At 35.1% G+C, this 15,501-nt stretch overlaps 1 protein-coding gene across 2 annotated transcripts in view; it reads left to right on the top strand.

The window, feature by feature from the left end:
* Positions 1 to 15,501, top strand: part of DNER (delta/notch like EGF repeat containing) — a 101,214-nt gene that overhangs the window by 29,408 nt on the left and 56,305 nt on the right. For both annotated transcript variants that reach the window (XM_071752091.1, XM_071752092.1), the window contains exon 2: positions 8,406 to 8,702. In XM_071752091.1, coding sequence (XP_071608192.1) covers positions 8,406 to 8,702 — 297 coding nt within the window. The remainder of the gene's footprint in view (positions 1 to 8,405; positions 8,703 to 15,501) is intronic.

Here is a 15,501-nt window from a genome sequence, read left to right as displayed (position 1 = left end):
TATGTGTAAGAAAAATCATAGAATGGTATTGTTTAAAAAAAAAAAAAATCCCGTTTCTGGTGTGTACAGTAGCTAGCAAAATGACAATGTATGTATAGTGTAGCTTGATGACGTATGTAAGTCATTTGGTATATTACATCATGAACACAATTTATTTGGGTCACAGCCCTGTTTTCTACAGTGCTAGAAAAATGGTCTTTAAAGTACTCTAATTCTTTTAGATTCCCATTTTTATAGCAAGTGAGAGTTATGCAAAAAAATCCCCTATAATAATAAGGGACAAGGTCCTTTAGCTTGTGCCCTTGTGTTTAGAAGGGGCAAAAATCCTGTCATTTCTTTCAGGAATGGTTCATTAATATTGTAATGCATTTTGTAACTATTATGATCTCTAGGAAAGATTTAAAATCATAGATGATGTGTTTATTGCTGTGCATCAGTTTACTGAAATTGGACCATTTCTACAATTTTACCATTTCCCCTCTTTCATCATGTTGAACAATGAGCGAGTATACATGGTATTCTGGAGATCAGTAAGATCTTAAACCCAACAACTTTCTGCTTGTCACTGAGCTGAAAGAGAGAAGAAAGCAACCTTACTGATGAGTGATTCTACTATTTGTAATGGCAAGCTCCATGTAATGTGCTTCAGGAGACCTGAGATTTCATATCACTGCCCCACAGATATGGGCTAAATGCCAAATTTCTATTTCTCTAGACCCAGAGATTTTATAGGTGGTTTCCTGCTTGAATTGTCCTCGCAGGAAGGCACAGTTCTCTGGGCTATAGAAAATGGAAAGTCTGTGTATATACCTAGGAGTCGTGAGAGCAATTGAGAAGTTGAAATTACAGGAAAATAATCAAAACCTGACATTGGAGAAATTGTAATGACATGCTAGAGAGGTAAAACCCTGAACAATTGTTGCTGGATATGTCTTGGTAAAAATGATCATCCAGTTTATTAAAATAAAAATTTACAAAGCCTTTTGGATTGTGAAGTAAGTTTGGGTTTTAAAAATGGCCCCAAAAAGGCTGTTGTACAGATTGGGTAAAACAACTATTTCAGATAAAGTTAAAAAAAGCACTGCTTCTAACCACTGAATAGAAAGGCCTATTCTATGCATCTGAACATTGGTTTATTTTCAAGGTTCAGGCATATGCTGCTGTTGTCATACCTTAACAAGTTACTGTTGTTAGCTGCCAAGAAGTAACTGAGTTCACTCTTAGCCTGTCATAAAATGTGAGATTAAAACATAGTTCAAGCTGCTTTCACAGAGCAAGAATCACAGGGGCAGAGTGTGACGATAGGAATGTGTCAACATGAGTGAGGGATGGTGTTTTAGCAAGGAGGAGAAGAGAAGCTTTTAGCTTTTGTATCTCTTCCCAACATAGTACAAATATTTAATCCAATTATTTCTTGCATTAAAATGAGAAGTTCTTATCAGGAGCTGGATGTTCTGGATGTTGACTTGAAAGTCTTTGGACGTAGCTCATTATGTGCATGGAGGTGCTTTGTTATTAGATCAAGATGTTAACTTTTCTGTACTGCCTCTGATCCTGTCTTTAAAAAAAAAAAAAAAAAAAAAAGTCTCTAGAAAACTGTTTAGGTTTCTAATCCAAGAAGGACAGATTGCTAATTTTTCAAGTGGCATCACGGAGAGTGACACAGCAGCTCAGAGCATATATACTGACAGGATTCATTCGTGTGTTCACAATATTTTAAATCTTTCAATATTTCCACCACTAAACCAACTTCTGATCTAGCAGGGTGTTTGAGTATGAGAAATAAGAAAAAATTAGGAAACCACATACCTGTAACTTTACTACGTCGTCAGTAGTACCTCATGAAGTGAAGTAATATTGGTTGTACTGCTGATTGAGGGTGCTGGAGGACCTACACAATGCTCATCTACTTGACTGGGTGCATAAGCAGTTTCTGTTCTATTAATTGCCAAATGTCTCAGCTGGAAAAATGTCTCCTTTCTGATGAATTATAGCTTGAAATTATAAAAACTACTTCTTTTCAAGCTCCCTAAAATTTTAATTGGTTTTTTTCATACTTGATTTGGAAAATGTGGCATCAGTATCTCATCTCCTAGACACCTTATATATGTGTTCATCTTTTCCTGTTTTGACAACCTCTTGTGGGCAACAAACTGAGAGCAGCGAGCTGGCACATCTGTGGAGTATTCAGGAATTCATGTTGTGTTGATTGTTTGACTACGTAGTTTCACTGCACAACTCTCTTATTGAGTCCTTCTCTTATTCTTACAAGAAATGCATTCTTATTTTTCTGCATCTCATCTAAAAAATGCCTTGAAGCCTCAGACTTCTAAATAAAGAAATGTCAGCAGTACTTGAACTAATGAAGTCTTGTTTCACATGAATTTGTGTCCTGAGGTTGATTGATGTTGCTAAAGAAAATGAGGGTGCTGTTTCTGCCCCTGTTGTTAAACTTTTACTGTAAGAGTGCTCGGCCTGGTAACTAGCGTGCTGTATAATAAAGTGTGAACTTATGTTCTTAGCTCTTGTTGCCATTCAGAGCACTTATACAGTCTTTGTCCTTTAGTCTGGTTGCATGTTCATGCATTGGAAGTGAAAGCAGTTTAATTATTTTTGAAATCTTTAGATTTGATCCCAGTTTGTTCACTGGGGTAAAAATGTGTAAGGGTGGACAGACCGATAGCTTGTATGACAAGCCTGAATAGAGGATATAGCATGCTGTTAATTTTTCTTTTTTTTTTTTTTTAATAGCTAAAAATTTAGGAGCTCTACATCTTCTTACTTTTCAGTAGGGTAAGTAATTTCTTTAGTCAGTTTTGAAAAACCCAGTAGCAGATTGTTTGGGATTTTTTGTTTCATAAGGATATTTAAACTGTATTCTTCCCTGGACTAGAACTAATCTCATCATAATTCAGAGTATTCATGGCAAAACCTTAAGATTTTTTTAGTAATATATTAGCCTTCGATTAGACTGTGACCCATATGCTTAACTTCAAACATAGTTAGAATTTATCAATCTTTTTAAAAATATATCTGAAATTATTTTTGATGTAGGTTGGAACACTTGTTTTTTTATAGAATACTGCATGTGTATTAGGTCAATTAATAACTTCCAGAATCATATAAGGGAGTATATTTACTTAATTTCATCTTCTCACAAGTGAATAATGTAACTAGCAGAAAGATAATTCTAGAAATAATGTTACAAACTTTCATATCTTCACATATCTTAATTTTCTATCATAAAAATGTTTTTTTGCAGCCTACTCTTTCTCTGAATAAAATACTAAAAAGGACAAACAAGAATAATGACACTATTGATAATTCTTTCACTGTGTGTTGTTTTCATAGTGAAATAATAGCATAAGATCTAAACAAACAAATGTGCTACTGTAACAAAGTTGTGGCTTTGTATTATTTTACCATCAGTAATGAGAATGCCATTAGCAATTATACTGCAGGTTGCCAACTCTTACTGAGAGTAAAATGGGATAATGCTGAAGTAAAAAAACCTCAGTGCTAATCTTCACAGATTTATTCATGCTCCTTAGATCCTTTCTGATAAGTAATTGACCTACCTTCAGGAGAAATGTTCTGACACAATTTTGTTTTTAAAAGTAATCTTTGGTTAGTACGGGTGTATCTGAAAAGCACAGTAAATTGGCTTAGCTTCTCTATGTGAAATGTAATATTAAACCAAATATATCTAGACAAATACCAAACAATTTAAAAGTCCTTTCCCAACAGGATAAAGGAAAATATATTTTAAAAGGTAATTAAAATAATTTGATTAGAAAAGTTGAGAAAAACTGTAAAGTGCTTCTCCATTTATGTACATGCTCACATCTAGCAGTACTCTGTGGATAGTGTGAAGGAGATGTTTTTCTTTGTTGTGGGAACGGGAAAGAGATCTCAATTTATTTGGTAGTTATTTCAGTATGCTTCAAGGTATGAATGTGCCTAGGGATAGGTATAGCAAAGCAGCTGACGTATGGTAACTTACTATGCAAGGGTAACTTAGGCAATTGTTGGAGCTCTGTTTTTAAACTCTACCGTACTGTTCAAAATTTGCCTTGTTATGTTTGCTGGTTTTTCAAATAGATTTGGGCAGCCATGCTTTGGTTCTCAATTAAACAGACAATTTCTTCAGGCGTTTTTTTTTTTTTTTGCTGCTTCACTGAAGTAAGGGAAATATTTTATAGCCATTTATTATGTTCACTGGCAGTTTCGTTACTCTGAATATTCAAAACTCATAGAATGAGAATGGAAGCATGGAAGCAATCCGAAATGCTTATTGTTAACATTCTTTCAAAGAATCATGTTCCCAATTCCTTGATAAAGGTTACAGTTCTTTATTAGATTTTTTGACGTGTTTCCTGATGAGTTGGGGCATTGAGTGGAATTGCTAAAGGAAAACAGGAAAGGTTTTCTTCTAGAAATAAGCTGCTTACTTTGTAGTTTCACTGTGATAGAGTTCTTGGCATTAGCCTTCTGAATCTTAATTAATTCCAACTCTGTGTTCCAGCTTGAAGTTAGTTTTTAATAACTGAAAGTGATGTAGCTGCCATATTAATGTTTTATGTAATATGTATATGTTTTGTCCTTCTTAACATTATTTTGAGAAATTAGAAAGCAAGCCCCAATTGCTCTGCCTTCCAGGACCTGCTGTTACTTTGTTACCTGGCCAAGTCCCTTATGTGCAAGGCTCAAATCAATGTAGCTCAGAGCATAGGGCTACTTGTCAGTATGAAATAGCACCGTACTGGCACTTTGTTTTTTCATCATAAAAACTGTGACATTTTGATTCCTGAATGGACTGGGTGATGTCTGATCACGGTGTAGGTGGTCCTTGCATGGCAGTGTTTCACCAGGATATTGTACTAGTTCTCAACATGTGGTAGAAGAATTACTTACCAGGAATTTCCTTACACACACACAAATGTAATTGCAGGCAGCTCTTCCGTAACAGCCAGTTATAGTGGAGCTAGGCATGTGCACCATGGGGCTATAACTGGTTGATTTTTACGTTCACATGAGGCAAAATCTCATTCATGCTAGCTCTCATGACCATAGGGTATTAGCCACTCTATTATTAGCCATTTCTGCTATGCTTGATCATGTTTGGAAAATTCATATATTCTACAACCTCCTTGTTTTCAAGCAGATCTTGTTTTGTTGAAGTATATAATCTAAACATGCAATAAGATTTTGCTGCCTTTTATTGGTTCAATAGAAAAGATAATAAAATTACAAAATTTTTCTTAACTTTAAAGAATCTTTTCTGTATATTTCTCTGGAAAGTCTTTTTCTGTCCATATAAGAAAAAAGTGTTCAGAAGAAACTCAGCCACAGAAACAAAAGAGAACCAGAGAAAGAAAGAATAGGAAAGAAACAAACCTGAATAGCCACACGTTACAGGATTAACCTTGCTGCAACGAGATTTATTTCTTTATTATATTAATTTGTATTCACTAATGCTGGAGAGTTCCTGTCTACATCTGGCACTGTGCTTCCCATCCTGAAAATAATTGCTTTCTAGTTGGCAACACAGGCAGTGTAAGAAAGGAAGTGTAATCTCCATTTTACAGTTAGGAAAGAGGCAGAGATAGAGTCTGACTGTTCTCGGGTCACACTGGCTATCTCTGGGAGAGCCAGAAATTGAATCTACATATGTTGGTTGAGTTCCACTGAGTCATGAGACAGTCTTTTCTCAAAATAAAATGTATTCAGCATACTCATCTTAAAGCTTTTTATGTGGACACTTTTTGGAGCACCTGTTTTTCCCCTGATAGTTCAATTCCTCTTGTTTTCTTGTCTTTTGTTTCCTAGTTTGCATTAGTATTTAATGTGTAATAGATGGAATTTGAAACATCAGTATGTAAAGGATTGAATGAGGATGAATTTAAATAATAGCTTGAACATAATTAAACCATTCTTTCAAAGACATTACTTTTCTAGATAATCTTTATTGTAATTGCTGTGTAAAACATTTATGTTTCCATTTATTTTTCATAAATTGGTGCCTATGCAAATATAGTGTGCTATTTCAGATGCACTTATATGAAAGATTTTTCTCTAATTACTGTATTAAAAACAAACTGATAATATCTTAGACTTCAGGTGTTAATTATTTTCTTACTAAAATATTTAGAAGTTGATTATTTTTACTTCTGTAACTTGAAGTTGGTGTGTCTGATTCCTTTTCTCTGCTAGTGATAAGTGGTAGACTTGCCAATGATCTCTTCCGCAACAAGAGTTTGCTTTTGTGTTGGGGAATTTCTTGAGCAATGGAGGTGCAAAACCAATCTCTTTTACTGGTTCAGCTTCTGTTTCTACCAGAACTGGCTTTGCACTTCTGCTGCTATGCACAGTGTAGATCAGTTGTGATTCACAAGGCACAAGGTCTTCTCCAGTGCATGGCATGGGCAGTGGTAAGCAGTGCTTATGAATTACAGGAGTATGCTCATGAAGCACATCTGTTTCCAGCCAAAGAAGTTCAAGACAGTTTAAAGTAAATAACATGTATCACAGAGCACTTTTTATTATTTTACTGGTAAGGCTAATGCATATATTCACTGAGGGGGAAAAGTGCCCCTTGCATTTGTTTGAAAATATTTTCTTTCTTGTTACTAAGTTTGCCATTAACAACCTTAACATTTGAGATGTAATGAGAACAATTACATTTCCTCAAAATACAATAAATGCTGATTCATTAATAAAAAATGGGTTAATTTGAATTAATTGTGAAAGAATAAATAAAGAGATTATCCTACGATGAGAGGTGCATGTCTTTGAAACTGGTCTAGCCCCAGCAACTATAACATGAAAATGCTGTTGAAAACCAGTATTGGAATGAGCTTCTTTCACACTTCAGCAGTTTTTATTTTCAACACTCTTAATGAAATAGGAAATTTATGTGAAAATCTTTGCTGCTTGGTAGTGGTGGCAAGCTTAAAATGTAACTGACAAACGATAGGATGGAACTGAGTGGTTTTCCTTCCTGAAAATTGTTCTTTTCAGTCTCTTACAATGTGAAGTCACTTATTTTGTGAACAAGTGATCTAGAAATATTTTCTGCAGGTTTGCAGGAGGAAGAGACTTAAGAGATAAGTCCATCTGATCATAAAGATCCATACTTCTGTGATAACTTTATGCATTAACTATGTACAAACTCACTATTTAGCTGAATTTTAAAAATGAGGAGTTGGAGGTTGACCTTGATGTCTTATGTATCACCTAATGAGATGTGTCCCCTGCAAAGTAAATAACATTGAGCTGTAACCTCACCGCAAGATTAATGAGTAGACTGTGTTCCATAGTCTTTAACTCTTCTGCATCAGTCAGTACAATATCTGGGACTCATCATTACTGCTAAAGTTAACTTTCTTAATAATGCTTCTTCTGATGAAAAATATTACATGGCTGGGTACACAAAAATTCCAGGCAAAGAGAAAATTCTAGCAGAGGTCAACAGTAGTATTGTTTTACATAAGAAAGTAATATTAGGCCTTGGTATCCCTTACAGCAAGCCTGTGGACTGGTGAAAGCTAAAATCCATAGTGTAAACCAAATACTTGGATTTGTTACATAAATGGTATATAAAGCTTATGTCATTCTTATGACAGTTGAAAAAAATGTTTAATAAATGGTAGCGGTGCTTTTTAATATAGTAAAAATAGAAAAATAGAGAAATATAGTAAAATCCATTGCTTATGCAGGAAAGGACTGGAATGCTGTACAGGGAAGAACTGGAGCACTTGGCTAAGATTTGCATTTAAAAACTGAGAAAATTCCTGTGTCCAGTGATGGGCTATCACTTTGATGTGAAAAAAAAAATGGAGGGAATTTCCTGGATGTCTTAGTAAAGTGATGACATTGAGACAGCTATCTGAGTTACCTCTAAGATAAACATAACTTAAGTAATATGAAGGAGGCTATTTCCAGGACAAACAGAACTAATGATGCATTTGCAAAAGGCAGTGCTAAACTTTGGAGTCTAGGAGTTCTGTGCCCCATTCCTGTGTCTGTTCTTGCATGAAATTTCTTGATACTAGTTGTATTCCCTGGTTAGGTTACTCTTTTAAGGCTGTTTTTGAAAATTTCTGATTATGAGCAGTGGCCATAATGTTCCTACTTTGTGTTTATCACTCTGCTTGAATGTGTCAACAGTGAATTAGCATTAAAGGGCCTGAGAAAAGCTGTTAATGTAGATTAATCCCTATTCCTCTTTAATCCCTTGAATTTACTTATTTTAAAATACATCTGAGATGAGCTTGGTTGATAGCTATGTTAAGAAGATAAATACAGGGTGGGAATATAATCCTGTTTTTAAAATATCTTTTTTCTCAAAAAGAAATCCTTTCTATGCAGTAACTGACCTATATGTTTCGTATTTTTTTTCCCAGTTTGTTTCAGATCCCTGTGCCAGCAACCCCTGTCACCATGGTAACTGCAGCAGTAGTGGTGATGGCTACCTCTGTGTCTGTAGTGAAGGCTATGAGGGAACAAACTGTGAGCGCTCATTTCGCAGCCTTCCAGTCTCTGATCGGACAGAGCTGACATCGCCAGGACAGAGCAGACTGGTCTCATCCACCCTGGAACCTGATATTGTTCTTCCTCGTTCAAAAGCAACTGTGATGTTACCTACGTGGCAGCCAAAAGCAGGACAGAAAGTTGTAGATCTGAAATGGGATGAAATAGAGGTGAGAATACTCTGTTTAAATGAAAATGCACAGAAAATAACTTTTTTTTTCAATCATTGCTGGGTTGTCACTTGTGCATGAATTCATGGGTGCTTACACAAGAGGACTCAAGATAATGATCTCTGCCCTGACTTAACGTGCCAGTAAAATTAGATGCAAAAAATTTGATATTTATTAAAAGTAATGGCCTCAAGATGGCCAACATGTTGTACTGGGTATTTCTTTGATATAGGATAATATAGTGACAAGGTGATATTCCATTTTCGTTGGGAGTTCTCGTAGGCAATGCCTGGAGAAGACAGCTTTATTTCTTGGAATTTTATCTCCCATATGTATTATTTTACAGTAGAACACACGCCAGGCACCAAATATGTAGTTTGGAGAAAGCATTGACGCAGAAACAAAAAATGGTCTGGTTTTATTACTTAGTTTGAATGCCGTGTCATCTCTGCAGGGGTGCTCCATATGTCCTGATCAATGAAGGGCATGCCCTTCGCTGTACCATATTTCCCTTGTGTGTCTTATTTATCTGTGGTCTGGTATTGTATAAGTAACATTTCTTCCTGGTTTGCATTTTAGGTAGATATACTAAGCATTTCAGCCAAAAACATCATTCACAAGTGGGTATTTCAGTGGCTGAAATTTACCCTTCCGTGTGTCTTCTTTTACCTGAAATGAGAAATACACACAGGTTATCAGTTGCATCATTAACACTAATATGGAAATTACTTTTTACCCAATTATAAAATTACTTGTGTTGATAAGTTTTTAATATAGCGGGACAGGTCTTGTATATTTCACAATCTTTCCAGTGTAGCATAATGACCTTTTGTTCTTTGGAATTCACACTGAGAGTGATGCTTATCTGAAGGAAAGTTCTGGCAATTGCTAATTCGAGACATCATCTCTGATCTATATTAAACTAAAGCAAGTTGATTTGCCTGAAGGTTTGTATAGCAAAACCTCTCTGGTGGAAGTTTCAAGAGTAAAGAGTTAAGTGTTAAGCAGAAAAATACTACCTTTCCTCATACCTTTAAAAGCTTTGCAAAGCTTGATCCATTCTTGCCCTCCTAAAAGGAAAAAAATAAAGTAACTGTAGGGTTTGTTTGGCAAAAATCTACTGATTTGATCTTCCTTGAGATTCAGAGGCAACAAAGACAGCTATTATTATGCTGTGAAATTCTTTTTTCTCTTTTTCTTTTCTTTAAACCTGGCAGGTCAACCCATTTTTCAAATTATTCTGTACTGACACCATAAGTGAACTAACGTTCTTCATATTCTTTTGTCAGTCTGCTCAGAGAGAAATTTTGCCAGAATCTCTCCAAATGAAAGCTCTCACTGTCTTGCATGAAGTTTCCACAGAAGCTTTTTCAGGAAGTTTTGGGGACACAAAAAAATGAACACCTGAGAGAAGTACATTATCTGAGAGAGGCATGGTGTGGTTACAGCTGGACTTTTTTTTTTTTTTCTGTATTCCTTTAATACTCAGGATATACTTGGTAGTGTTTGTTTAACTGAACTTCTTGGTAATGTATGCACCAGGCATACAGTTTCACTTCTTAGAGACCTCTTGCTATAAGAAACCAGTCTTTTCCTGATGTGTAGATTAAGGGCTACAAACACAGATTACTAAGAGAAAAATATTCATGTCTGTTGGTTTCTTTAATATCATAGGAATTTATCTTTGTTATCAGCTGTTGAGAGTTTTTTCCTACTTAGCACAAGTTGTTCCAGTTGCCACAAAGATGCCTCCAGCAATTGCCATTTCCTGAGTCCAATGATACTGCTTTGTTACTATTAGCTAATAATAGAAGGAAAAAAAAACCTTTTCATTTATTATACTGGAATAACAGATTCAACAAAGGTGTATGTGTACAAAGTCAGTTGTATAAGAGAAGCAGTACCTTACTCGTAATGCATTACCTTTGCTTTTAGTAGCTCGCGGATTTTCAAAGGAAATCAACAGTAATGGTCACATTGTACTGATGAAGACATGGAAGCACAGAGCACTGAAGTGTTTTGCCAGGTGCAGAGCCAGGAATTAGAATGCTAAGCATGTTGAGTCCTAGTCTAGCCTTTTATTTATACTGCAATACTACTGCTCAGATTCAAGCTTTTAGAACTAGTGATTAGAGGCTGCTATAAACTTATAATTGTCCTAGCAATAGAGACAGCATTTGTTTTATGTGTATTCTTAGTAGATTTTAAACTTTAGTTAAGATTATGGCTGTGTCAGGTGGAAAACCTGGAGTGTGCTTCTGGTCAGCAGCAATGAAGTATACTTGGGGAATAATTCTGCTTGAAACAGAGACCTTTGAGATGCTTTGTGCATTGCTTAACGCTCATGCATTTTTTTGCCGAAGTATGCTATGTGTGCAGAAGGAGTCTGAATCAAATCATGGAGGAGAGATCCACTTGAAATTAGAAATTAGAAATTATAGTTTAGGAAAAACTTAGACATGGAAATGTGTGGAGGCTGGAGGAAATATGCTTGCCCTCTTATTTTCATATTTTCTTGGAATTTTGTCTTGTGATTGACATTGAAGTTAAAGCACTGGAATATGTAGACCCTTGGTTTGGCTTAAGACAGCTGATTTGTTTTGGAAGCCTCTATTATTTTTCATTTTCTTTTAGAATATATCATACAAAAATAAAGGAGAATGAAGGAAACAGATTTGGCTAGAAAAAATCTTAACTTTCTTCTAGGATAAAACTGTAACTTCATTACATCTCTTCTCTACAATATTTGTGTATGGAAATTCTTGTACAAACACCTTTCACTTGGTGTGAACGTCTTTGGATAATTGATACCCTTTATTGTATTTATTTTCAAAGCACAAAACATCTCTCAATATCTGATGTTTTAAGCTCAATATGCTCAAAAATAATTTGTGAAGTTCACACAAATCATAGTTTACTGTTTTCCATTGTGAAAATATGTTCAATGGATAGTAATGAATGCCAGTTTCCTTAATACAGTATTATATCCCCTTCAGGCAAAAAACACCTTACAGAAAATTGTAGTGTTTGCAATTATATTAAAATAGTAAAGCTCTGCTTGTCTGAGTTTATATAGGTGAGTGGGCTCAGGACTTTTGGTTATCCAGTATTGTCTTTAAAAATACATGAATTTTTAATTACTCCTTCAGGATCACCCCATCTGGAAGCTTTTGAGAGTGAGCAAGAATCCTGCTTTATGTGTTTACTACCTTTCAGTGTTTTGGTATGGAAGTACCTTGACAGTCTGGTTACGCTGTAACTTATTCTCCAGTGATCTGCCAGTCCCAGATCTACAGCAGCCCTGGCCAACATCCACTCCCACACCTCAGTTTTATTGCCCACCATTACACCATAGGGCATGGGATGCCCCTTTGGTCAGCTGAGCTCACTTGATGCTAAGTACTGATGAGTAATAAAACAGCCCTGTTAACAACACTGTTTTCATCACAAAATCAAAACACAGCCCCTTGCTGTGAAGAATATTAATTCAAGCCCAGCCAAACCCGGTATAGACTGGGTGATTTTGACATGGATTTTGGTGGCCAGATTCAGAGAAGAACAGATCTGGCTAATATGGTTGGTTACTCAGTCATCCATCTGAGAAAGTATCATTGTGTAAGACCAACTACTGGGCCTGCTGAAACATCTGCCTCTGGGTGTTCCACTGGCATTTGTAATCTGTAACAGAAATACAAAACTTTCTGTACATCAGAATGCACTGCATGCTCTTGGCAGCGATTGCTGAGTCTACAAAGTGGCCTTAGTTTGGATGAGCAAAGAAATGTAAACTGCCACTGATAGCATTTTGTTGTAAAAAAAACCAAAGAAAACAACCAAAACCAAGCCTCCTGCAGTTCTGCCATTCTTCAAACTCAGGGAGTGAGACACAAAAGAGCTGCAAAGATGTGTCCTGGAGGCAGAATGGCTGTATTTTGCAGTGCTCAGGATTACTCTGCCTCTGTCACTCATGGCTCTGCCATGTAGAATTACAAATGTCTGGTCAGCTTCCAAGGAAGGTACTATGAAATTCCATATACAACAAATATCTTCAGAGAGCTACTTTCAGAACTGAGGCCTGTATATGTAGCCTTGCACAAATGTAGAGTCTGTATGTCACTTTTTTTTAGCCTCACTGAATTAAAGGCTACTACACTTAATTTATCGAAGTAATGAAGGCATTCATGTGAAAAGATTGCCTTAGGACCTATGTGTGTATTTCAGCACTTGTTGAATTAAGCATATAGCTTGTTATTCTGGTTGGTGTACAAGGCAGGAAAGTATCGGTACAATTCCTAAAATGTCTTCAGAAAAGTTGTAATATGGAAGTGTTGCTCTCTTCTTAGGTACTGCACCCAATTTCCTTTGCTACCTCATCTACTATGCTACTTCTATGGCCCGTTGAGATAATCTTCTAGCCAAGTCATTGCTTTCTAGTTAACAGAGGCTGTAGAAAGAGGTATTTTTCTAGAGATTTATCTCCTGCTTTCTTAAATTATGATCTTCTTTTAAATATGTAAAGACTTGGAAAGTCAACACTTAAACTTCTAACAGTTAACACTGTTAAAATATTTGAGGCAGAAATGTAGATTTTGTTTATTGTGTTATCTTTTAAAGAACAAAAGCATTATTTAGGTGCAAACATACAAAACATGTATATAAAGAATTCTCTATTTCCAACCAGCAATTTGGTATTTAAGCATTTTAAACTCAAATATAATGAAGAGCAGATATTCGATATGTGCTATGCTGATATAACAGCTTTGTAAGCAGCTCCCATACATACTTTAGGGTCTGGCAGGAACATAAAGGTTTTGTTTTCTTTGGTGTCTATTTCTAACATAGCTGCTTTGTTTTTGTTGTATCTATGAGTCTGTTCACTGAAGAGGTTTCTTGCTGACTTAAAAGTTCTGTACTATTTAATGCTTCAGGGAAAATTTTGAAAGGTTGGACATAATAGCAGTTATGTGTAGTGTTTTTTTAAGATTACCTCTTGGTTCTTGTAGGTGATCTATTTGTACCTTAGCCATCCCATTTTTCAAATTTTAAAGAGGAGCTAGGGTAGTAATGATCTTTACCTTCTCAAAGCTATTTAAGTATATTTTCCAGTGAGTTCTCTTTTAAATACCTCCTACTGTTTCTAGCAGCTTTTGTTTTTTCTTTTGAGAGTCAGACTTACAGATTATTTTCATCTTCTGAGTGTCTAATCTTATTGTAATGTATTAGTCTTTGTTGCCCTCATTCTTCAACCTTTCAGTTTTGCAGAGCTCTGTTAAGATAGGAGAGAGACATACTTAAAAAATCTTTATATTAATTTCCCACAGCGGTGAAAAAACTGTAATTTGTTTCCCAGTTCAGTTATCAAAGTTGCTTTGTCTCCATAGTATTTGTCTGAAATAGGACACTGCAGGAATAATTTTTTGTTCCTTATGAGAGCTGCTGTTACTTCTTGGGGTTTTCTTTGTCTGATTCAAGTACCATGTTTTAAAATATACACTAATCATCTAAAGCAGTAAGATACTCAAACTAGGGTTTTATAACAGATGAAATGTGGTAGGGGTATTTGTTTGTTTTTTGTGGTTGTTTTTTTTAAATTATATTTGTAGAGCATGAAGTCAGGGTCAATTACAAATGGAATTCCTAGATAGACATACAACATTATAGATTTCTTAATAAAGAAGTCATAATCCTGCATTTTGCCTTTTGCACTTCTAATCACCATAGTAATATTTTCTATATGTGCTTTTCATGCTGACTAACCCTTAATTCTGATTTGTTTGCATACAAATTTCTAATATAGAATAGTAAGGTAAATGAAATCCTTAAATTAAGTTTTCTCCTTGTGTTCCAAGGTAATGGATGAAGTTGTAGAACTATATAATTTCTTTAAAATTGAATGTATTTTCAGATATAGTGTAAGACTGTGTGAGAATAGAGATGCTGATTTCTTTGTTTCCCTTTTTTCCAATAGGCATATATAGTCTCAAAGAACATGCAAGTTTAAATCTTGCCAAATATAAAGGGAGTAGTGTTAGCTTTGAATGTTAGCTGCATAATTTTAACTTCCAAGACTAAAACATTGTAGTGGGTATATTAACATTTTTTTTTCAAAATTTAAGTGATAAATAGATTTGTTTCTCACTTATTTTTATAAACTACATGTATTCGTATCATATGTGACAGAATTCAGCAATGAATCGAATAGTCTAGACATTTTTGGGAAATGAGAGTGCTAAGTATTTGTCTTGCCTGACTCAAAATCAACTCAGAGTAATAAAAATATTACTTGCATATTCTCGATTGCTTGTTCTTCATGTTTTTACAGCTGTTTCACAGTAATGTTTAAAGAATGAATTTGAATTTTACTTAATTTTAAAAATTAGATTCTGGCGTTTTCTTTGATGAATGTTTAATGCATGGAAGTGTGTCAAGTTGCATTTTCACTTTGACAGTAATGCTGATGTAAAAAGGTTGCACGTATGTTCTAAATGACTGGAAAAATAAGATTGCAAGATCTGCCTCACAATTTGAAGATGAAGCTGCCTTATTGCTTTTTCTCAGTGTGCTATTTCAGAGGCAAGCCAATGCTGATACCTGAGAACTGCTTAGTTAAAACTGATGATGATATTAATGTAGGTGATTGAAAGACTCAGTTATGCCACATAAATTATTAATTATTTGAAATAAAGGTATCACTGGAAATGGAAATTTTTTGTAAACTATTGTTTGTTTTTATTGTATTGTTTTATTTGTAAACTATTACTGCTTTGCAAGATAAGAATAATTAAGGAGCCTGTTGTAC

Source organism: Heliangelus exortis, chromosome 9 (assembly GCF_036169615.1).
Source record: "Heliangelus exortis chromosome 9, bHelExo1.hap1, whole genome shotgun sequence".
Lineage (NCBI taxonomy): Eukaryota > Metazoa > Chordata > Aves > Apodiformes > Trochilidae > Heliangelus > Heliangelus exortis.
The sequence above is the reverse complement of the archived record's forward strand: the minus strand, read 5'-3'. Positions and strand labels throughout refer to the sequence as shown.